Consider the following 23,658-nt stretch of genomic DNA (forward strand, 5'->3'; position numbering starts at 1 on the left):
AGTTCCAGAGCTCACAGGTGTGTTGACTCTACCTGTCGGAGGCGGAGTTCCAGAACCCGCCAGGTGTGTTGACTCTGCCTGTCGGAGGTGGAGTTCCAGAACCCACCAGGTGTGTTGACTCTGCCTGTCGGAGGCGGAGTTCCAGAGCTCACAGGTGTGTTGACTCTGCCTGTCGGAGGCGGAGTTCCAGAACCCACCAGGTGTGTTGACTCTGCCTGTCGGAGGCGGAGTTCCAGAACCCACCAGGTGTGTTGACTCTGCCTGTCGGAGGTGGAGTTCCAGAACCCACCAGGTGTGTTGACTCTGCCTGTCGGAGGCGGAGTTCCAGAACCCACCAGGTGTGTTGACTCTGCCTGTCGGAGGCGGAGTTCCAGAACCCACCAGGTGTGTTGACTCTGCCTGTCGGAGGCGGAGTTCCAGAGCTCACAGGTGTGTTGACTCTGCCTGTCGGACGTGGAGTTCCAGAACCCACCAGGTGTGTTGACTCTACCTGTCGGAGTCGGAGTTCCAGAACCCACCAGGTGTGTTGACTCTGCCTGTCGGAGGTGGAGTTCCAGAACCCACCAGGTGTGTTGACTCTGCCTGTCGGAGGCGGAGTTCCAGAACCCACCAGGTGTGTTGACTCTGCCTGTCGGAGGCGGAGTTCCAGAGCTCACAGGTGTGTTGACTCTACCTGTCGGAGGCGGAGTTCCAGAACCCGCCAGGTGTGTTGACTCTGCCTGTCGGAGGTGGAGTTCCAGAACCCACCAGGTGTGTTGACTCTGCCTGTCGGAGGCGGAGTTTCATAGCTCACAGGTGTGTTGACTCTGCCTGTCGGAGGCGGAGTTCCAGAACCCACCAGGTGTGTTGACTCTGCCTGTCGGAGGTGGAGTTCCAGAACCCACCAGGTGTGTTGACTCTGCCTGTCGGAGGCGGAGTTCCAGAACCCACCAGGTGTGTTGACTCTGCCTGTCGGAGGTGGAGTTCCAGAACCCACCAGGTGTGTTGACTCTGCCTGTCGGAGGCGGAGTTCCAGAGCTCACAGGTGTGTTGACTCTGCCTGTCGGACGTGGAGTTCCAGAACCCACCAGGTGTGTTGACTCTGCCTGTCGGAGGCGGAGTTCCAGAACCCACCAGGTGTGTTGACTCTGCCTGTCGGAGTTGGAGTTCCAGAACCCACCAGGTGTGTTGACTCTGCCTGTCGGAGGCGGAGTTCCAGAGCTCACAGGTGTGTTGACTCTGCCTGTCGGAGTTCCAGAGCTCACAGGTGTGTTGACTCTACCTGTCGGAGGTGGAGTGCCAGAGCTCACAGGTGTGTTGACTCTGCCTGTCGGAGGCGGAGTTCCAGAACCCACCAGGTGTGTTGACTCTGCCTGTCGGAGGCGGAGTTCCAGAACCCACCAGGTGTGTTGACTCTGCCTGTCGGAGTTGGAGTTCCAGAACCCACCAGGTGTGTTGACTCTGCCTGTCGGAGGTGGAGTTCCAGAGCTCACAGGTGTGTTGACTCTGCCTGTCGGAGTTCCAGATCTCACAGGTGTGTTGACTCTACCTGTCGGAGGTGGAGTTCCAGAGCTCACAGGTTTGTTGACTCTGCCTGTCGGAGGCGGAGTTCCAGAACCCACCAGGTGTGTTGACTCTGCCTGTCGGAGGCGGAGTTCCAGAACCCACCAGGTGTGTTGACTCTGCCTGTCGGACGTGGAGTTCCAGAACCCACCAGGTGTGTTGACTCTGCCTGTCGGAGGCGGAGTTCCAGAACCCACCAGGTGTGTTGACTCTGCCTGTCGGAGTTGGAGTTCCAGAGCTCACAGGTGTGTTGACTCTGCCTGTCGGAGGTAGAGTTCCAGAGCTCACAGGTGTGTTGACTCTGCATGTCGGAGGTAGAGTTCCAGAGCTCACAGGTGTGTTGACTCTACCTGTCGGAGTTGGAGTTCCAGAACCCACCAGGTGTGTTGACTCTGCTTGTCGGAGGCGGAGTTCCAGAACCCACCAGGTGTGTTGACTCTGCCTGTCGGAGGCGGAGTTCCAGAGCTCACAGGTGTGTTGACTCTGCCTGTCGGACGTGGAGTTCCAGAACCCACCAGGTGTGTTGACTCTGCCTGTCGGAGTTGGAGTTCCAGAGCTCACAGGTGTGTTGACTCTGCCTGTCGGAGGTGGAGTTCCAGAGCTCACAGGTGTGTTGACTCTGCCTGTCGGAGTTCCAAAGCTCACAGGTGTGTTGACTCTACCTGTCGGAGGTGGAGTTCCAGAGCTCACAGGTGTGTTGACTCTGCCTGTCGGAGGCGGAGTTCCAGAGCTCACAGGTGTGTTGACTCTGCCTGTCGGAGGCGGAGTTCCAGAGCTCACAGGTGTGTTGACTCTGCCTGTCGGAGGCGGAGTTCCAGAGCTCACAGGTGTGTTGACTCTGCCTGTCGGAGGCGGAGTTCCAGAGCTCACAGGTGTGTTGACTCTGCCTGTCGGAGGTAGAGTTCCAGAGCTCACAGGTGTGTTGACTCTGCATGTCGGAGGCGGAGTTCCAGATCTCACAGGTGTGTTGACTCTGCCTGTCGGAGGCGGAGTTCCAGAGCTCACAGGTGTGTTGACTCTGCCTGTCGGATGCGGAGTTCCAGAGCTCACAGGTGTGTTGACTCTGCCTGTCGGAGGCGGAGTTCCAGAGCTCACAGGTGTGTTGACTCTGCCTGTCGGAGGCGGAGTTCCAGAACCCACCAGGTGTGTTGACTCTGCCTGTCGGAGGCGGAGTTCCAGAACCCACCAGGTGTGTTGACTCTGCCTGTCGGAGGCGGAGTTCCAGAACCCACCAGGTGTGTTGACTCTGCCTGTCGGAGGCGGAGTTCCAGAACCCACCAGGTGTGTTGACTCTGCCTGTCGGAGGCGGAGTTCCAGAATCCACCAGGTGTGTTGACTCTGCCTGTCGGAGGTGGAGTTCCAGAACCCACCAGGTGTGTTGACTCTGCCTGTCGGAGGCGGAGTTCCAGAACCCACCAGGTGTGTTGACTCTGCCTGTCGGAGGTGGAGTTCCAGAACCCACCAGGTGTGTTGACTCTGCCTGTCGGAGGTGGAGTTCCAGAACCCACCAGGTGTGTTGACTCTACCTGTCGGAGGTGGAGTTCCAGAACCCACCAGGTGTGTTGACTCTGCCTGTCGGAGGCGGAGTACCAGAGCTCACAGGTGTGTTGACTCTACCTGTCGGAGGCGGAGTTCCAGAACCCACCAGGTGTGTTGACTCTGCCTGTCGGAGGCGGAGTTCCAGAGCTCACAGGTGTGTTGACTCTACCTGTCGGAGGCGGAGTTCCAGAACCCGCCAGGTGTGTTGACTCTGCCTGTCGGAGGTGGAGTTCCAGAACCCACCAGGTGTGTTGACTCTGCCTGTCGGAGGCGGAGTTCCAGAGCTCACAGGTGTGTTGACTCTGCCTGTCGGAGGCGGAGTTCCAGAACCCACCAGGTGTGTTGACTCTGCCTGTCGGAGGTGGAGTTCCAGAACCCACCAGGTGTGTTGACTCTGCCTGTCGGAGGCGGAGTTCCAGAACCCACCAGGTGTGTTGACTCTGCCTGTCGGAGGCGGAGTTCCAGAACCCACCAGGTGTGTTGACTCTGCCTGTCGGAGGCGGAGTTCCAGAGCTCACAGGTGTGTTGACTCTACCTGTCGGAGGCGGAGTTCCAGAACCCGCCAGGTGTGTTGACTCTGCCTGTCGGAGGTGGAGTTCCAGAACCCACCAGGTGTGTTGACTCTGCCTGTCGGAGGCGGAGTTCCAGAACCCACCAGGTGTGTTGACTCTGCCTGTCGGACGTGGAGTTCCAGAACCCACCAGGTGTGTTGACTCTGCCTGTCGGAGGCGGAGTTCCAGAACCCACCAGGTGTGTTGACTCTGCCTGTCGGAGTTGGAGTTCCAGAGCTCACAGGTGTGTTGACTCTGCCTGTCGGAGGTAGAGTTCCAGAGCTCACAGGTGTGTTGACTCTGCATGTCGGAGGTAGAGTTCCAGAGCTCACAGGTGTGTTGACTCTACCTGTCGGAGTTGGAGTTCCAGAACCCACCAGGTGTGTTGACTCTGCCTGTCGGAGGCGGAGTTCCAGAACCCACCAGGTGTGTTGACTCTGCCTGTCGGAGTTGGAGTTCCAGAGCTCACAGGTGTGTTGACTCTGCCTGTCGGAGGTGGAGTTCCAGAGCTCACAGGTGTGTTGACTCTGCCTGTCGGAGTTCCAAAGCTCACAGGTGTGTTGACTCTACCTGTCGGAGGTGGAGTTCCAGAGCTCACAGGTGTGTTGACTCTGCCTGTCGGAGGCGGAGTTCCAGAGCTCACAGGTGTGTTGACTCTGCCTGTCGGAGGCGGAGTTCCAGAGCTCACAGGTGTGTTGACTCTGCCTGTCGGAGGCGGAGTTCCAGAGCTCACAGGTGTGTTGACTCTACCTGTCGGAGTCGGAGTTCCAGAACCCACCAGGTGTGTTGACTCTGCCTGTCGGAGGTGGAGTTCCAGAACCCACCAGGTGTGTTGACTCTGCCTGTCGGAGGCGGAGTTCCAGAACCCACCAGGTGTGTTGACTCTGCCTGTCGGAGGCGGAGTTCCAGAGCTCACAGGTGTGTTGACTCTACCTGTCGGAGGCGGAGTTCCAGAACCCGCCAGGTGTGTTGACTCTGCCTGTCGGAGGTGGAGTTCCAGAACCCACCAGGTGTGTTGACTCTGCCTGTCGGAGGCGGAGTTCCAGAGCTCACAGGTGTGTTGACTCTGCCTGTCGGAGGCGGAGTTCCAGAACCCACCAGGTGTGTTGACTCTGCCTGTCGGAGGCGGAGTTCCAGAACCCACCAGGTGTGTTGACTCTGCCTGTCGGAGGTGGAGTTCCAGAACCCACCAGGTGTGTTGACTCTGCCTGTCGGAGGCGGAGTTCCAGAACCCACCAGGTGTGTTGACTCTGCCTGTCGGAGGTGGAGTTCCAGAGCTCACAGGTGTGTTGACTCTGCCTGTCGGAGTTCCAAAGCTCACAGGTGTGTTGACTCTACCTGTCGGAGGTGGAGTTCCAGAGCTCACAGGTGTGTTGACTCTGCCTGTCGGAGGCGGAGTTCCAGAGCTCACAGGTGTGTTGACTCTGCCTGTCGGAGGCGGAGTTCCAGAGCTCACAGGTGTGTTGACTCTGCCTGTCGGAGGCGGAGTTCCAGAGCTCACAGGTGTGTTGACTCTACCTGTCGGAGTCGGAGTTCCAGAACCCACCAGGTGTGTTGACTCTGCCTGTCGGAGGTGGAGTTCCAGAACCCACCAGGTGTGTTGACTCTGCCTGTCGGAGGCGGAGTTCCAGAACCCACCAGGTGTGTTGACTCTGCCTGTCGGAGGCGGAGTTCCAGAGCTCACAGGTGTGTTGACTCTACCTGTCGGAGGCGGAGTTCCAGAACCCGCCAGGTGTGTTGACTCTGCCTGTCGGAGGTGGAGTTCCAGAACCCACCAGGTGTGTTGACTCTGCCTGTCGGAGGCGGAGTTCCAGAGCTCACAGGTGTGTTGACTCTGCCTGTCGGAGGCGGAGTTCCAGAACCCACCAGGTGTGTTGACTCTGCCTGTCGGAGGCGGAGTTCCAGAACCCACCAGGTGTGTTGACTCTGCCTGTCGGAGGTGGAGTTCCAGAACCCACCAGGTGTGTTGACTCTGCCTGTCGGAGGCGGAGTTCCAGAACCCACCAGGTGTGTTGACTCTGCCTGTCGGAGGCGGAGTTCCAGAGCTCACAGGTGTGTTGACTCTGCCTGTCGGACGTGGAGTTCCAGAACCCACCAGGTGTGTTGACTCTACCTGTCGGAGTCGGAGTTCCAGAACCCACCAGGTGTGTTGACTCTGCCTGTCGGAGGCGGAGTTCCAGAACCCACCAGGTGTGTTGACTCTGCCTGTCGGAGGCGGAGTTCCAGAACCCACCAGGTGTGTTGACTCTGCCTGTCGGAGGCGGAGTTCCAGAACCCACCAGGTGTGTTGACTCTGCCTGTCGGAGGCGGAGTTCCAGAACCCACCAGGTGTGTTGACTCTGCCTGTCGGAGGCGGAGTTCCAGAACCCACCAGGTGTGTTGACTCTGCCTGTCGGAGGCGGAGTTCCAGAATCCACCAGGTGTGTTGACTCTGCCTGTCGGAGGTGGAGTTCCAGAACCCACCAGGTGTGTTGACTCTGCCTGTCGGAGGCGGAGTTCCAGAACCCACCAGGTGTGTTGACTCTGCCTGTCGGAGGTGGAGTTCCAGAACCCACCAGGTGTGTTGACTCTGCCTGTCGGAGGTGGAGTTCCAGAACCCACCAGGTGTGTTGACTCTACCTGTCGGAGGTGGAGTTCCAGAACCCACCAGGTGTGTTGACTCTGCCTGTCGGAGGCGGAGTACCAGAGCTCACAGGTGTGTTGACTCTACCTGTCGGAGGCGGAGTTCCAGAACCCACCAGGTGTGTTGACTCTGCCTGTCGGAGGCGGAGTTCCAGAGCTCACAGGTGTGTTGACTCTACCTGTCGGAGGCGGAGTTCCAGAACCCGCCAGGTGTGTTGACTCTGCCTGTCGGAGGTGGAGTTCCAGAACCCACCAGGTGTGTTGACTCTGCCTGTCGGAGGCGGAGTTCCAGAGCTCACAGGTGTGTTGACTCTGCCTGTCGGAGGCGGAGTTCCAGAACCCACCAGGTGTGTTGACTCTGCCTGTCGGAGGTGGAGTTCCAGAACCCACCAGGTGTGTTGACTCTGCCTGTCGGAGGCGGAGTTCCAGAACCCACCAGGTGTGTTGACTCTGCCTGTCGGAGGCGGAGTTCCAGAACCCACCAGGTGTGTTGACTCTGCCTGTCGGAGGCGGAGTTCCAGAGCTCACAGGTGTGTTGACTCTACCTGTCGGAGGCGGAGTTCCAGAACCCGCCAGGTGTGTTGACTCTGCCTGTCGGAGGTGGAGTTCCAGAACCCACCAGGTGTGTTGACTCTGCCTGTCGGAGGCGGAGTTCCAGAACCCACCAGGTGTGTTGACTCTGCCTGTCGGACGTGGAGTTCCAGAACCCACCAGGTGTGTTGACTCTGCCTGTCGGAGGCGGAGTTCCAGAACCCACCAGGTGTGTTGACTCTGCCTGTCGGAGTTGGAGTTCCAGAGCTCACAGGTGTGTTGACTCTGCCTGTCGGAGGTAGAGTTCCAGAGCTCACAGGTGTGTTGACTCTGCATGTCGGAGGTAGAGTTCCAGAGCTCACAGGTGTGTTGACTCTACCTGTCGGAGTTGGAGTTCCAGAACCCACCAGGTGTGTTGACTCTGCCTGTCGGAGGCGGAGTTCCAGAACCCACCAGGTGTGTTGACTCTGCCTGTCGGAGTTGGAGTTCCAGAGCTCACAGGTGTGTTGACTCTGCCTGTCGGAGGTGGAGTTCCAGAGCTCACAGGTGTGTTGACTCTGCCTGTCGGAGTTCCAAAGCTCACAGGTGTGTTGACTCTACCTGTCGGAGGTGGAGTTCCAGAGCTCACAGGTGTGTTGACTCTGCCTGTCGGAGGCGGAGTTCCAGAGCTCACAGGTGTGTTGACTCTGCCTGTCGGAGGCGGAGTTCCAGAGCTCACAGGTGTGTTGACTCTGCCTGTCGGAGGCGGAGTTCCAGAGCTCACAGGTGTGTTGACTCTACCTGTCGGAGTCGGAGTTCCAGAACCCACCAGGTGTGTTGACTCTGCCTGTCGGAGGTGGAGTTCCAGAACCCACCAGGTGTGTTGACTCTGCCTGTCGGAGGCGGAGTTCCAGAACCCACCAGGTGTGTTGACTCTGCCTGTCGGAGGCGGAGTTCCAGAGCTCACAGGTGTGTTGACTCTACCTGTCGGAGGCGGAGTTCCAGAACCCGCCAGGTGTGTTGACTCTGCCTGTCGGAGGTGGAGTTCCAGAACCCACCAGGTGTGTTGACTCTGCCTGTCGGAGGCGGAGTTCCAGAGCTCACAGGTGTGTTGACTCTGCCTGTCGGAGGCGGAGTTCCAGAACCCACCAGGTGTGTTGACTCTGCCTGTCGGAGGCGGAGTTCCAGAACCCACCAGGTGTGTTGACTCTGCCTGTCGGAGGTGGAGTTCCAGAACCCACCAGGTGTGTTGACTCTGCCTGTCGGAGGCGGAGTTCCAGAACCCACCAGGTGTGTTGACTCTGCCTGTCGGAGGCGGAGTTCCAGAGCTCACAGGTGTGTTGACTCTGCCTGTCGGACGTGGAGTTCCAGAACCCACCAGGTGTGTTGACTCTACCTGTCGGAGTCGGAGTTCCAGAACCCACCAGGTGTGTTGACTCTGCCTGTCGGAGGTGGAGTTCCAGAACCCACCAGGTGTGTTGACTCTGCCTGTCGGAGGCGGAGTTCCAGAACCCACCAGGTGTGTTGACTCTGCCTGTCGGAGGCGGAGTTCCAGAGCTCACAGGTGTGTTGACTCTACCTGTCGGAGGCGGAGTTCCAGAACCCGCCAGGTGTGTTGACTCTGCCTGTCGGAGGTGGAGTTCCAGAACCCACCAGGTGTGTTGACTCTGCCTGTCGGAGGCGGAGTTCCAGAGCTCACAGGTGTGTTGACTCTGCCTGTCGGAGGCGGAGTTCCAGAACCCACCAGGTGTGTTGACTCTGCCTGTCGGAGGTGGAGTTCCAGAACCCACCAGGTGTGTTGACTCTGCCTGTCGGAGGCGGAGTTCCAGAACCCACCAGGTGTGTTGACTCTGCCTGTCGGAGGTAGAGTTCCAGAACCCACCAGGTGTGTTGACTCTGCCTGTCGGAGGCGGAGTTCCAGAGCTCACAGGTGTGTTGACTCTGCCTGTCGGACGTGGAGTTCCAGAACCCACCAGGTGTGTTGACTCTGCCTGTCGGAGGCGGAGTTCCAGAACCCACCAGGTGTGTTGACTCTGCCTGTCGGAGTTGGAGTTCCAGAACCCACCAGGTGTGTTGACTCTGCCTGTCGGAGGCGGAGTTCCAGAGCTCACAGGTGTGTTGACTCTGCCTGTCGGAGTTCCAGAGCTCACAGGTGTGTTGACTCTACCTGTCGGAGGTGGAGTGCCAGAGCTCACAGGTGTGTTGACTCTGCCTGTCGGAGGCGGAGTTCCAGAACCCACCAGGTGTGTTGACTCTGCCTGTCGGAGGCGGAGTTCCAGAACCCACCAGGTGTGTTGACTCTGCCTGTCGGAGTTGGAGTTCCAGAACCCACCAGGTGTGTTGACTCTGCCTGTCGGAGGTGGAGTTCCAGAGCTCACAGGTGTGTTGACTCTGCCTGTCGGAGTTCCAGATCTCACAGGTGTGTTGACTCTACCTGTCGGAGGTGGAGTTCCAGAGCTCACAGGTTTGTTGACTCTGCCTGTCGGAGGCGGAGTTCCAGAACCCACCAGGTGTGTTGACTCTGCCTGTCAGAGGCGGAGTTCCAGAACCCACCAGGTGTGTTGACTCTGCCTGTCGGACGTGGAGTTCCAGAACCCACCAGGTGTGTTGACTCTGCCTGTCGGAGGCGGAGTTCCAGAACCCACCAGGTGTGTTGACTCTGCCTGTCGGAGTTGGAGTTCCAGAGCTCACAGGTGTGTTGACTCTGCCTGTCGGAGGTAGAGTTCCAGAGCTCACAGGTGTGTTGACTCTGCATGTCGGAGGTAGAGTTCCAGAGCTCACAGGTGTGTTGACTCTACCTGTCGGAGTTGGAGTTCCAGAACCCACCAGGTGTGTTGACTCTGCCTGTCGGAGGCGGAGTTCCAGAACCCACCAGGTGTGTTGACTCTGCCTGTCGGAGGCGGAGTTCCAGAGCTCACAGGTGTGTTGACTCTGCCTGTCGGACGTGGAGTTCCAGAACCCACCAGGTGTGTTGACTCTGCCTGTCGGAGTTGGAGTTCCAGAGCTCACAGGTGTGTTGACTCTGCCTGTCGGAGGTGGAGTTCCAGAGCTCACAGGTGTGTTGACTCTGCCTGTCGGAGTTCCAAAGCTCACAGGTGTGTTGACTCTACCTGTCGGAGGTGGAGTTCCAGAGCTCACAGGTGTGTTGACTCTGCCTGTCGGAGGCGGAGTTCCAGAGCTCACAGGTGTGTTGACTCTGCCTGTCGGAGGCGGAGTTCCAGAGCTCACAGGTGTGTTGACTCTGCCTGTCGGAGGCGGAGTTCCAGAGCTCACAGGTGTGTTGACTCTGCCTGTCGGAGGCGGAGTTCCAGAGCTCACAGGTGTGTTGACTCTGCCTGTCGGAGGTAGAGTTCCAGAGCTCACAGGTGTGTTGACTCTGCATGTCGGAGGCGGAGTTCCAGAGCTCACAGGTGTGTTGACTCTGCCTGTCGGATGCGGAGTTCCAGAGCTCACAGGTGTGTTGACTCTGCCTGTCGGAGGCGGAGTTCCAGAGCTCACAGGTGTGTTGACTCTGCCTGTCGGAGGCGGAGTTCCAGAACCCACCAGGTGTGTTGACTCTGCCTGTCGGAGGCGGAGTTCCAGAACCCACCAGGTGTGTTGACTCTGCCTGTCGGAGGCGGAGTTCCAGAACCCACCAGGTGTGTTGACTCTGCCTGTCGGAGGCGGAGTTCCAGAACCCACCAGGTGTGTTGACTCTGCCTGTCGGAGGCGGAGTTCCAGAATCCACCAGGTGTGTTGACTCTGCCTGTCGGAGGCGGAGTTCCAGAACCCACCAGGTGTGTTGACTCTGCCTGTCGGAGGCGGAGTTCCAGAACCCACCAGGTGTGTTGACTCTGCCTGTCGGAGGTGGAGTTCCAGAACCCACCAGGTGTGTTGACTCTGCCTGTCGGAGGTGGAGTTCCAGAACCCACCAGGTGTGTTGACTCTACCTGTCGGAGGTGGAGTTCCAGAACCCACCAGGTGTGTTGACTCTGCCTGTCGGAGGCGGAGTACCAGAGCTCACAGGTGTGTTGACTCTACCTGTCGGAGGCGGAGTTCCAGAACCCACCAGGTGTGTTGACTCTGCCTGTCGGAGGCGGAGTTCCAGAGCTCACAGGTGTGTTGACTCTACCTGTCGGAGGCGGAGTTCCAGAACCCGCCAGGTGTGTTGACTCTGCCTGTCGGAGGTGGAGTTCCAGAACCCACCAGGTGTGTTGACTCTGCCTGTCGGAGGCGGAGTTCCAGAGCTCACAGGTGTGTTGACTCTGCCTGTCGGAGGCGGAGTTCCAGAACCCACCAGGTGTGTTGACTCTGCCTGTCGGAGGTGGAGTTCCAGAACCCACCAGGTGTGTTGACTCTGCCTGTCGGAGGCGGAGTTCCAGAACCCACCAGGTGTGTTGACTCTGCCTGTCGGAGGCGGAGTTCCAGAACCCACCAGGTGTGTTGACTCTGCCTGTCGGAGGCGGAGTTCCAGAGCTCACAGGTGTGTTGACTCTACCTGTCGGAGGCGGAGTTCCAGAACCCGCCAGGTGTGTTGACTCTGCCTGTCGGAGGTGGAGTTCCAGAACCCACCAGGTGTGTTGACTCTGCCTGTCGGAGGCGGAGTTCCAGAACCCACCAGGTGTGTTGACTCTGCCTGTCGGACGTGGAGTTCCAGAACCCACCAGGTGTGTTGACTCTGCCTGTCGGAGGCGGAGTTCCAGAACCCACCAGGTGTGTTGACTCTGCCTGTCGGAGGCGGAGTTCCAGAACCCACCAGGTGTGTTGACTCTGCCTGTCGGACGTGGAGTTCCAGAACCCACCAGGTGTGTTGACTCTGCCTGTCGGAGGCGGAGTTCCAGAACCCACCAGGTGTGTTGACTCTGCCTGTCGGAGTTGGAGTTCCAGAGCTCACAGGTGTGTTGACTCTGCCTGTCGGAGGTAGAGTTCCAGAGCTCACAGGTGTGTTGACTCTGCATGTCGGAGGTAGAGTTCCAGAGCTCACAGGTGTGTTGACTCTACCTGTCGGAGTTGGAGTTCCAGAACCCACCAGGTGTGTTGACTCTGCCTGTCGGAGGCGGAGTTCCAGAACCCACCAGGTGTGTTGACTCTGCCTGTCGGAGTTGGAGTTCCAGAGCTCACAGGTGTGTTGACTCTGCCTGTCGGAGGTGGAGTTCCAGAGCTCACAGGTGTGTTGACTCTGCCTGTCGGAGTTCCAAAGCTCACAGGTGTGTTGACTCTACCTGTCGGAGGTGGAGTTCCAGAGCTCACAGGTGTGTTGACTCTGCCTGTCGGAGGCGGAGTTCCAGAGCTCACAGGTGTGTTGACTCTGCCTGTCGGAGGCGGAGTTCCAGAGCTCACAGGTGTGTTGACTCTGCCTGTCGGAGGCGGAGTTCCAGAGCTCACAGGTGTGTTGACTCTGCCTGTCGGAGGCGGAGTTCCAGAGCTCACAGGTGTGTTGACTCTGCCTGTCGGAGGTAGAGTTCCAGAGCTCACAGGTGTGTTGACTCTGCATGTCGGAGGCGGAGTTCCAGATCTCACAGGTGTGTTGACTCTGCCTGTCGGAGGCGGAGTTCCAGAGCTCACAGGTGTGTTGACTCTGCCTGTCGGATGCGGAGTTCCAGAGCTCACAGGTGTGTTGACTCTGCCTGTCGGAGGCGGAGTTCCAGAGCTCACAGGTGTGTTGACTCTGCCTGTCGGAGGCGGAGTTCCAGAACCCACCAGGTGTGTTGACTCTGCCTGTCGGAGGCGGAGTTCCAGAACCCACCAGGTGTGTTGACTCTGCCTGTCGGAGGCGGAGTTCCAGAATCCACCAGGTGTGTTGACTCTGCCTGTCGGAGGTGGAGTTCCAGAACCCACCAGGTGTGTTGACTCTGCCTGTCGGAGGCGGAGTTCCAGAACCCACCAGGTGTGTTGACTCTGCCTGTCGGAGGTGGAGTTCCAGAACCCACCAGGTGTGTTGACTCTGCCTGTCGGAGGTGGAGTTCCAGAACCCACCAGGTGTGTTGACTCTACCTGTCGGAGGTGGAGTTCCAGAACCCACCAGGTGTGTTGACTCTGCCTGTCGGAGGCGGAGTACCAGAGCTCACAGGTGTGTTGACTCTACCTGTCGGAGGCGGAGTTCCAGAACCCACCAGGTGTGTTGACTCTGCCTGTCGGAGGCGGAGTTCCAGAGCTCACAGGTGTGTTGACTCTACCTGTCGGAGGCGGAGTTCCAGAACCCGCCAGGTGTGTTGACTCTGCCTGTCGGAGGTGGAGTTCCAGAACCCACCAGGTGTGTTGACTCTGCCTGTCGGAGGCGGAGTTCCAGAGCTCACAGGTGTGTTGACTCTGCCTGTCGGAGGCGGAGTTCCAGAACCCACCAGGTGTGTTGACTCTGCCTGTCGGAGGTGGAGTTCCAGAACCCACCAGGTGTGTTGACTCTGCCTGTCGGAGGCGGAGTTCCAGAACCCACCAGGTGTGTTGACTCTGCCTGTCGGAGGCGGAGTTCCAGAACCCACCAGGTGTGTTGACTCTGCCTGTCGGAGGCGGAGTTCCAGAGCTCACAGGTGTGTTGACTCTACCTGTCGGAGGCGGAGTTCCAGAACCCGCCAGGTGTGTTGACTCTGCCTGTCGGAGGTGGAGTTCCAGAACCCACCAGGTGTGTTGACTCTGCCTGTCGGAGGCGGAGTTCCAGAGCTCACAGGTGTGTTGACTCTGCCTGTCGGTGGCGGAGTTCCAGAACCCACCAGGTGTGTTGACTCTGCCTGTCGGAGGCGGAGTTCCAGAACCCACCAGGTGTGTTGACTCTGCCTGTCGGAGGCGGAGTTCCAGAACCCACCAGGTGTGTTGACTCTACCTGTCGGAGGTGGAGTTCCAGAACCCACCAGGTGTGTTGACTCTGCCTGTCGGAGGCGGAGTACCAGAGCTCACAGGTGTGTTGACTCTACCTGTCGGAGGCGGAGTTCCAGAACCCACCAGGTGTGTTGACTCTGCCTGTCGGAGGCGGAGTTCCAGAGCTCACAGGTGTGTTGACTCTACCTGTCGGAGGCGGAGTTCCAGAACCCGCCAGGTGTGTTGACTCTGCCTGTCGGAGGTGGAGTTCCAGAACCCACCAGGTGTGTTGACTCTGCCTGTCGGAGGCGGAGTTCCAGAGCTCACAGGTGTGTTGACTCTGCCTGTCGGAGGCGGAGTTCCAGAACCCACCAGGTGTGTTGACTCTGCCTGTCGGAGGTGGAGTTCCAGAACCCACCAGGTGTGTTGACTCTGCCTGTCGGAGGCGGAGTTCCAGAACCCACCAGGTGTGTTGACTCTGCCTGTCGGAGGCGGAGTTCCAGAGCTCACAGGTGTGTTGACTCTACCTGTCGGAGGCGGAGTTCCAGAACCCGCCAGGTGTGTTGACTCTGCCTGTCGGAGGTGGAGTTCCAGAACCCACCAGGTGTGTTGACTCTGCCTGTCGGAGGCGGAGTTCCAGAGCTCACAGGTGTGTTGACTCTGCCTGTCGGTGGCGGAGTTCCAGAACCCACCAGGTGTGTTGACTCTGCCTGTCGGAGGCGGAGTTCCAGAACCCACCAGGTGTGTTGACTCTGCCTGTCGGAGGCGGAGTTCCAGAACCCACCAGGTGTGTTAACTCTGCCTGTCGGAGGCGGAGTTCCAGAACCCACCAGGTGTGTTGACTCTGCCTGTCGGAGGTGGAGTTCCAGAACCCACCAGGTGTGTTGACTCTGCCTGTCGGAGGCGGAGTTCCAGAGCTCACAGGTGTGTTGACTCTGCCTGTCGGAGGCGGAGTTCCAGAACCCACCAGGTGTGTTGACTCTGCCTGTCGGAGTTGGAGTTCCAGAACCCACCAGGTGTGTTGACTCTGCCTGTCGGAGGCGGAGTTCCAGAGCTCACAGGTGTGTTGACTCTGCCTGTCGGAGTTCCAGAGCTCACAGGTGTGTTGACTCTACCTGTCGGAGGTGGAGTGCCAGAGCTCACAGGTGTGTTGACTCTGCCTGTCGGAGGCGGAGTTCCAGAACCCACCAGGTGTGTTGACTCTGCCTGTCGGAGGCGGAGTTCCAGAACCCACCAGGTGTGTTGACTCTGCCTGTCGGAGTTGGAGTTCCAGAACCCACCAGGTGTGTTGACTCTGCCTGTCGGAGGTGGAGTTCCAGAGCTCACAGGTGTGTTGACTCTGCCTGTCGGAGTTCCAGATCTCACAGGTGTGTTGACTCTACCTGTCGGAGGTGGAGTTCCAGAGCTCACAGGTTTGTTGACTCTGCCTGTCGGAGGCGGAGTTCCAGAACCCACCAGGTGTGTTGACTCTGCCTGTCGGAGGCGGAGTTCCAGAACCCACCAGGTGTGTTGACTCTGCCTGTCGGAGGTGGAGTTCCAGAACCCACCAGGTGTGTTAACTCTGCCTGTCGGAGGTGGAGTTCCAGAACCCACCAGGTGTGTTGACTCTGCCTGTCGGAGGTGGAGTTCCAGAACCCACCAGGTGTGTTGACTCTGCCTGTCGGAGGTGGAGTTCCAGAACCCACCAGGTGTGTTGACTCTGCCTGTCGGAGGCGGAGTTCCAGAACCCACCAGGTGTGTTGACTCTGCCTGTCGGAGGCGGAGTTCCAGAACCCACCAGGTGTGTTGACTCTGCCTGTCGGAGGCGGAGTTCCAGAACCCACCAGGTGTGTTGACTCTGCCTGTCGGAGGCGGAGTTCCAGAACCCACCAGGTGTGTTGACTCTGCCTGTCGGAGGCGGAGTTCCAGAACCCACCAGGTGTGTTGACTCTGCCTGTCGGAGGCGGAGTTCCAGAGCTTACAGGTGTGCCTGGCATGGATTGTGACTCCATCTCGTTCCTCGCCCTCTTCAACGTGTCATTCTCAGCCTTCCGCCGATGCCGCGTGGCTCTGGACCAATGCATCAGCTGTCGCCCGTCTCTTTGCCTTCAGAGAATGTTTATCTTTCTGCTGGTCTGCCTTCACTGATGTAGTTAAAATAAGCATCTGTATTTTCTATTTTGTATCATTATTTTATCAACGAAAGCATAAAGACGTCGATGAACAAAAACTGTATATGTGTGTTACATGTTCCAGCTTCTTCTGACAAAGTAGAAAAAACGTATATTTATTTTGGTGCGCGAGACGGAGGAAGATCACTCTCTTCTTCATCCTCATCATTCAGTTAATTCAAAGTCAATTGTAATACATTTAGTACATTTAGTCAATCCCAAAGTTGAAAAACAGCCGGATTAGTGAAATGTCTTTACATTTTGCGTTTGAGGATGTTTGGTGATCACAGAATCAATAAGATATTTAGTAAACACTTTAACAGAAGCACAGGGCTGAGTTATATTATAATGTTAAAAGTTTAAAGACACATTGTTTGATATTCAGTTAGAAATGTAAAACTTTAGAGGTCTTAATAAGCATCGAATACATTGCCTTTTTTGGCCGTTAGGCTACACTTTACAACAGGACTCAACTCTGACTGACCCAGCATCTGTCACTGGTATAAACTGTGGCACAAATTGGGGAATTTATCACACCTAACCGAGCTATTAGACTACCCTATTAGACTACCCTATTAGACTACCCTGTCGTGTCTTTGGCTGTGCCGGATTAAGTGATATGACATGCTATTCTATAAAATCCTTTCTCTGTAATTAATATTACCTGGATGAGCTAATCATGTAAATGTAATTAACTAGAAAGTCGGGGCGCCACAAAATAATATTTATAGAGCAGTTATCTTCCGAATAAACTCTTAAAGACCTAGTAATATTTTACATCAATAGCAGTCAATATTAATAGTCACCTTATTTCAGTCTCATCTGAAAGTTGTAAATTCTTGGTTATTTTCACGAACCCTGGCTAACAAGTTGAATCAGCAATACAAAATTGGTTTAATTATTTATTTACTAAATACCTAACTAATCACACAGAATTACATATACACAGAATGAGTCATACCTTGATTACAAATGATGTCATAAAGGAAAACGTCCCTAGCGGACGGAACAGATATGACAGCTGGTTACACAAAAGAAAAGGGGGCTGGGTTTGAGTGAAAGAGCGGGAAGACTGAAGAACAAAGGGAGAAGCGATGTCTCTATCGGGCCGTAGGCAGCTACTCTATCGTAAATACAGAATCTTATGCATTCTAAATTACTGCACATTTGGAAAGGAAAATGCAATAAATATTTACTCTGAGCTGAGATTCAATAGGTTGGTGGTAGATGGAAGGCCGTGTTGCCCAACAGAGTCCTTTGTCCTTTGAAGAGTGTCTCTGGTGGTGAACGGGATACGTTGTAGTGTCGTCGCTGTGTGGTAGACGGGATACTCTGTCCGTCCTCTCCTAGCCCACGTTTACAGCGGCCACTACTAACTCAACGGCTAGGAGGTATCACTTCTGTAGCGAATATGAGTTCAAAGTTCATACCATTCGCCACCAAAGCTCACGCTGAGGTTGGCTTCGTTCTGTAGTTATTATCTGAATCCTTCTGACATCAGATCGTCATCCTAATGTACCCGGAACAGGAGGTTACATTTTCGTCAAGGGCTTATATAGTGGAGGGAGAGAAGGGTGTGTTTCATAGTTTATAGCCCATGTCTCTTCACAGGGGCCACTGATTGAGCAGAGCTCTAACCTTATGAAAACCCAATTCTCTCATTTAGAAGCTAAAATTACATTTAATCTTTTCACAAAGTTTCATATTTAAACATTTGAATTGCACAACATCTCCATGTGAATCTTATAACTATAATGTGTAGACTTTCCCAGATTCAGGTCGTCCTGTCATCAGTCATAATGTCTCAGATGACAACCGAACTGAAATCCTATTCATTAAGCACCAATGCATATTTTCAACTGGTTCTATTACCGAAATATGGTTCCTTTCCCTCCACTTGTTTGATGTTCCCAGACTCTCTATGTTTAACAAAGGCTATTCAAGAGTCCCTCAGTAGAGTCAGAGAGAGAGGGAAGGGAGAAAGGTATTTACCTTACCCACAGGCCAACGTCAAGACAACCCTATTAAACCACCCTATTAGACTACCCTATTAGACTACCCTATTAGACTACCCTATTAGACTACCCTATTAGACTACCCTATTAGACTACCCTATTAGACAACCCTATTAGACTACCCTATTAGACCACCCTATTAGACTACCCTATTAGACTACCCTATTAGACTACCCTATTAGACTACCCTATTAGACTACCCTATTAGACTACCCTATTAGACCACCCTATTAGACTACCCTATTAGACTACCCTATTAAACTACCCTATTAGACTACCCTATTAGACTACCCTATTAGACTACCCTATTAGACTACCCTATTAGACCACCCTATTAGACTACCCTATTAGACTACCCTATTAGACTACCCTATTAGACTACCCTATTAGACTACCCTATTAGTCTACCCTATTAGACTACCCTATTAGACTACCCTATTAGACCACCCTATTAGACCACCCTATTAGACTACCCTATTAGACTACCCTATTAGACCACCCTATTAGACTACCCTATTAGACTACCCTATTAGACCACCCTATTAGACTACCCTATTAGACTACCCTATTAGACTACTCTATTAGACTACCCTATTAGACCACCCTATTAGACTACCCTATTAGACTACCCTATTAGACCACCCTATTAGACCACCCTATTAGACTACCCTATTAGACCACCCTATTAGACTACCCTATTAGACTACCCTATTAGACTACCCTATTAGACTACCCTATTAGACTACCCTATTAGACCACCCTATTAGACTACCCTATTAGACTACCCTATTAGACTACCCTATTAGACTACCCTATTAGACTACCCTATTAGACCACTCTATTAGACTACCCTATTAGACCACCCTATTAGACCACCCTATTAGACCACCCTATTAGACCATCCTATTAGACTACCCTATTAGACTACCCTATTAGACTACCCTATTAGACCACCCTATTAGACTACCCTATTAGACCACCCTATTAGACTACCCTATTAGACTACCCTATTAGACTACCCTATTAGACCACCCTATTAGAATACCCTATTAGACTACCCTATTAGACTACCCTATTAGACTACCCTATTAGACTACCCAATTAGACCACCCTATTAGACCACCCTATTAGACTACCCTATTAGACCACCCTATTAGACTACCCTATTAGACTACCCTATTAGACTACCCTATTAGACTACACTATTAGACCACCCTATTAGACCACCCTATTAGACCACCCTATTAGACTACCCTATTAGACTACCCTATTAGACTACCCTATTAGACTACCCTATTAGACTACCCTATTAGACTACCCTATTAGACCACCCTATTAGACTACCCTATTAGACTACCCTATTAGACTACCCTATTAGACTACCCTATTAGACTACCCTATTAGACCACTCTATTAGACTACCCTATTAGACCACCCTATTAGACCACCCTATTAGACTACCCTATTAGACTATCCTATTAGACTACCCTATTAGACTACCCTATTAGACTACCCTATTAGACCACCCTATTAGACTACCCTATTAGACTACCCTATTAGACCACCCTATTAGACCACCCTATTAGACTACCCTATTAGACCACCCTATTAGACCACCCTATTAGACCACCCTATTAGACTACCCTATTAGACTACCCTATTAGACCACTCTATTAGACTACCCTATTAGACTACCCTATTAGACCACCCTATTAGACTACCCTATTAGACTACCCTATTAGACTACCCCTATTAGACTACCCTATTAGACTACCCTATTAGACTACCCTATTAGACTACCCCTATTAGACCACCCTATTAGACTACCCTATTAGACTACCCCTATTAGACTACCCCTATTAGACTACCCCTATTAGACTACCCCTATTAGACTACCCCTATTAGACTACCCCTATTTGACTACCCCTATTAGACTACCCCTATTAGACTACCCTATTAGACTACCCCTATTAGACTTCCCTATTAGACTACCCTATTAGACTACCCCTATTAGACTACCCCTATTAGACTACCCTATTAGACTACCCTATTAGACTACCCTATTAGACTACCCTATTAGACTACCCTATTAGACTACCCCTATTAGACTACCCCTATTAGACTACCCCTATTAGACTACCCTATTAGACTACCCCTATTAGACTACCCTATTAGACTACCCTATTAGACTACCCCTATTAGACTACCCTATTAGACCTCCCCTATTAGACTGCCCTATTAGACTACCCCTATTAGACTACCCTATTAGACTACCCCTATTAGACTACCCTATTAGACTACCCTATTAGACTACCCCTATTAGACTACCCCTATTAGACTACCCTATTAGACTACCCTATTAGACTACCCTATTAGACTACCCTATTAGACTACCCTATTAGACCACCCTATTAGACTACCCTATTAGACTACCCTATTAGACTACCCCTATTAGACCACCCTATTAGACTACCCTATTAGACTACCCTATTAGACTACCCTATTAGACTACCCTATTAGACTACCCTATTAGACTACCCTATTAGACTACCCTATTAGAATATCTAGAGGTGCAAAGGACGGAACAGACGGTCATCTGCTCTGGTTGTGAATGTTGACGTGTTCTGCCCCCCCCCCCCAGATGTCTGCGACGGGCAGCCTATCACCACGGCGCTCCCTGTACCGTACCCTATCAGACGAGAGTGTGTGTAGCAGCAACAGGAGGGGCTCGTCCTACGCCTCCTCCCATAGTTCCATGCTGGACCAGGCGCTGCCCAATGACATCCTGTTCTCCACCACGCCACCGTATCACGCCACCCTGCCACCGCGCATGCCGGGACAGGGGGGAGCTAACCTCAGGAGTAAGTATTGCACAAACACACACAATGGACATGTAGCTAGTATGTCTGTCATTAATGTCAGCTAATGCTCCCTCGATGAGACTGAAAGCTTATTAAAGCACTCACACTGAGAGAGCACCAGGCCATCTGGAAATGTATGAGTTGGAGAGATGTGTCCTCACTAGACTCGACTGACCAGCTGAGAGGAGGAGAGGAGGAGGTTTCTGACATGAACATGCTCAATCCTCATTAGCACAGCTACACTGTCAGTCATACAGAATGTCCTGTTCACCTGTCAGACACTATCTGTCTCTCCTCTCCCCTCCTCGGTTTCATTTCCATATTGGTATTCAGTGCTCTGTTGAGATAAAGAGAATGTCTTTGAAGTGCTGCTGTTCACCCTCTTAGCTGGTTCTTCTCTCTTCCTCCTCTTAGCTGGTTCTTCTCTCTTAGCTGGTTCTTCTCTTCACCCTCTTAGCTGGTTCTTCTCTCTTCATCCTCTTAGCTGGTTCTTCTCTTCACCCGCTTAGCTGGTTCTTCTTCTCTTCACCCTCTTAGCTGGTTCTTCTCTCTTAGCTGGTTCTTCTCTCTTTACCCTCTTAGCTGGTTCTTCTCTCTTTACACTCTTAGCTGGTTCTTCTCTCTTTACCCTCTTAGCTGGTTCTTCTCTCTTTACCCTCTTAGCTGGTTCTTCTCTCTTTACCCTCTTAGCTGGTTCTTCTCTCTTTACCCTCTTAGCTGGTTCTTCTCTCTTTACCCTCTTAGCTGGTTCTTCTCTCTTTACCCTCTTAGCTGGTTCTTCTCTCTTTACCCTCTTAGCTGGTTCTTCTTCTCTTTACCCTCTTAGCTGGTTCTTCTCTCTTAGCTGGTTCTTCTCTCTTTACCCTCTTAGCTGGTTCTTCTCTCTTTACCCTCTTAGCTGGTTCTTCTCTCTTTACCCTCTTAGCTGGTTCTTCTCTCTTTACCCTCTTAGCTGGTTCTTCTCTCTTTACCCTCTTAGCTGGTTCTTCTCTCTTTACCCTCTTAGCTGGTTCTTCTCTCTTTACCCTCTTAGCTGGTTCTTCTCTCTTTACCCTCTTAGCTGGTTCTTCTCTCTTTACCCTCTTAGCTGGTTCTTCTCTCTTTACCCTCTTAGCTGGTTCTTCTTCTCTTTACCCTCTTAGCTGGTTCTTCTCTCTTAGCTGGTTCTTCTCTTCATCCTCTTAGCTGGTTCTTCTCTCTTCACCCTCTTAGCTGGTTCTTCTCTCTTAGCTCGTTCTTCTCTCTTCATCCTCTTAGCTGGTTCTTCTCTCTTAGCTGGTTCTTCTCTCTTAGCTGGTTCTTCTCTTCATCCTCTTAGCTCGTTCTTCTCTCTTCATCCTCTTAGCTGGTTCTTCTCTCTTAGCTGGTTCTTCTCAGTTAGCTGGTTCTTCTCTCTTCACCCTCTTAGCTGGTTCTTCTCTCTTCACCCTCTTAGCTGGTTCTTCTCTCTTCACCCTCTTAGCTGGTTCTTCTCTCTTCACCCTCTTAGCTGGTTCATCTCTCTTCACCCTCTTAGCTGGTTCTTCTCTCTTAGCTGGTTCTTCTCTTCATCCTCTTAGCTGGTTCTTCTCTCTTCACCCTCTTAGCTGGTTCTTCTCTCTTAGCTGGTTCTTCTCTCTTCACCCTCTTAGCTGGTTCTTCTCTCTTCACCCTCTTAGCTGGTTCTTCTCTCTTCACCCTCTTAGCTGGTTCTTCTCTCTTAGCTGGTTTTTCTCTTCATCCTCTTAGCTGGTTCTTCTCTCTTCACCCTCTTAGCTGGTTCTTCTCTCTTCACCCTCTTAGCTGGTTCTTCTCTCTTTACCCTCTTAGCTGGTTCTTCTCTCTTCACCCTCTTAGCTGGTTCTTCTTCTCTTCACCCTCTTAGCTGGTTCTTCTCTCTTCATCCTCTAGCTGGTTCTTCTCTCTTAGCTGGTTCTTCTCTTTTCATCCTCTAGCTGGTTCTTCTCTCTTAGCTGGTTCTTCTCTCTTCACCCTCTTAGCTGGTTCTTCTCTCTTCATCCTCTTAGCTGGTTCTTCTCTCTTAGCTTGTTCTTCTCTCTTCACCCTCTTAGCTGGTTCTTCTCTCTTAGCTGGTTCTTCTCTCTTCTTCCTCTTAGCTGGATCTTCTCTCTTAGCTTTTTCTTCTCTCGTCATCCTCTTAGCTGGTTCTTCTCTCTTCATCCTCTTAGCTGGTTCTTCTCTCTTAGCTTGTTCTTCTCTCTTCACCCTCTTAGCTGGTTCTTCTCTCTTCACCCTCTTAGCTGGTTCTTCTCTTTTCATCCTCTAGCTGGTTCTTCTCTCTTAGCTTGTTCTTCTCTCTTCACCCTCTTAGCTTGTTCTTCTCTCTTCACCCTCTTAGCTGGTTCTTCTCTCTTTACCCTCTTAGCTTGTTCTTCTCTCTTCACCCTCTTAGCTGGTTCTTCCCTCTTAGCTGGTTCTTCTCTATTCACCCTCTTAGATTGTTCTTCTCTCTTCACCCTCTTAGCTGGTTCTTCTCTCTTTACCCTCTTAGCTTGTTCTTCTCTCTTCACCCTCTTAGCTGGTTCTTCCCTCTTAGCTGGTTCTTCTCTCTTCACCCTCTTAGATTGTTCTTCTCTCTTCACCCTCTTAGCTGGTTCTTCTCTCTTAGCTGGTTCTTCTCTCTTCACCCTCTTAGCTGGTTCTTCTCTCTTAGCTGGTTCTTCTCTTTTCATCCTCTAGCTGGTTCTTCCCTCTTAGCTGGTTCTTCTCTCTTCATCCTCTTAGCTGGTTCTTCTCTCTTCACCCTCTTAGATTGTTCTTCTCTCTTCACCCTCTTAGCTGGTTCTTCCCTCTTAGCTGGTTCTTCTCTCTTCATCCTCTTAGCTGGTTCTTCTCTCTTCACCCTCTTAGATTGTTCTTCTCTCTTCACCCTCTTAGCTGGTTCTTCTCTCTTAGCTTGTTCTTCTCTCTTTACCCTCTTAGCTGGTTCTTCTCTCTTTACCCTCTTAGCTGGTTCGTCTCTCTTTATCCTTTGAGCTGGTTCTTCTTTATTAACCCTATATGCTTGTTCTTCTCTCTTTACCCTCTTAGCTGGTTCTTCTCTCTTAGCTGGTTCTTCTCTCTTCACCCTCTATGCTGGTTCTTCTCTCTTCACCCT

At 53.3% G+C, this 23,658-nt stretch overlaps 1 protein-coding gene across 2 annotated transcripts in view; it reads left to right on the forward strand.

Annotated features, from left to right (window-relative positions):
• Window positions 1-23,658, forward strand: part of LOC129862810 (signal-induced proliferation-associated 1-like protein 2) — a 145,508-nt gene that overhangs the window by 51,635 nt on the left and 70,215 nt on the right. For both annotated transcript variants that reach the window (XM_055934856.1, XM_055934936.1), the window contains one exon: window positions 20,342-20,561. In XM_055934856.1, coding sequence (XP_055790831.1) covers window positions 20,342-20,561 — 220 coding nt within the window. The remainder of the gene's footprint in view (window positions 1-20,341; window positions 20,562-23,658) is intronic.

Source organism: Salvelinus fontinalis, chromosome 1, assembly GCF_029448725.1.
Source record: "Salvelinus fontinalis isolate EN_2023a chromosome 1, ASM2944872v1, whole genome shotgun sequence".
Classification (NCBI taxonomy): domain Eukaryota; kingdom Metazoa; phylum Chordata; class Actinopteri; order Salmoniformes; family Salmonidae; genus Salvelinus; species Salvelinus fontinalis.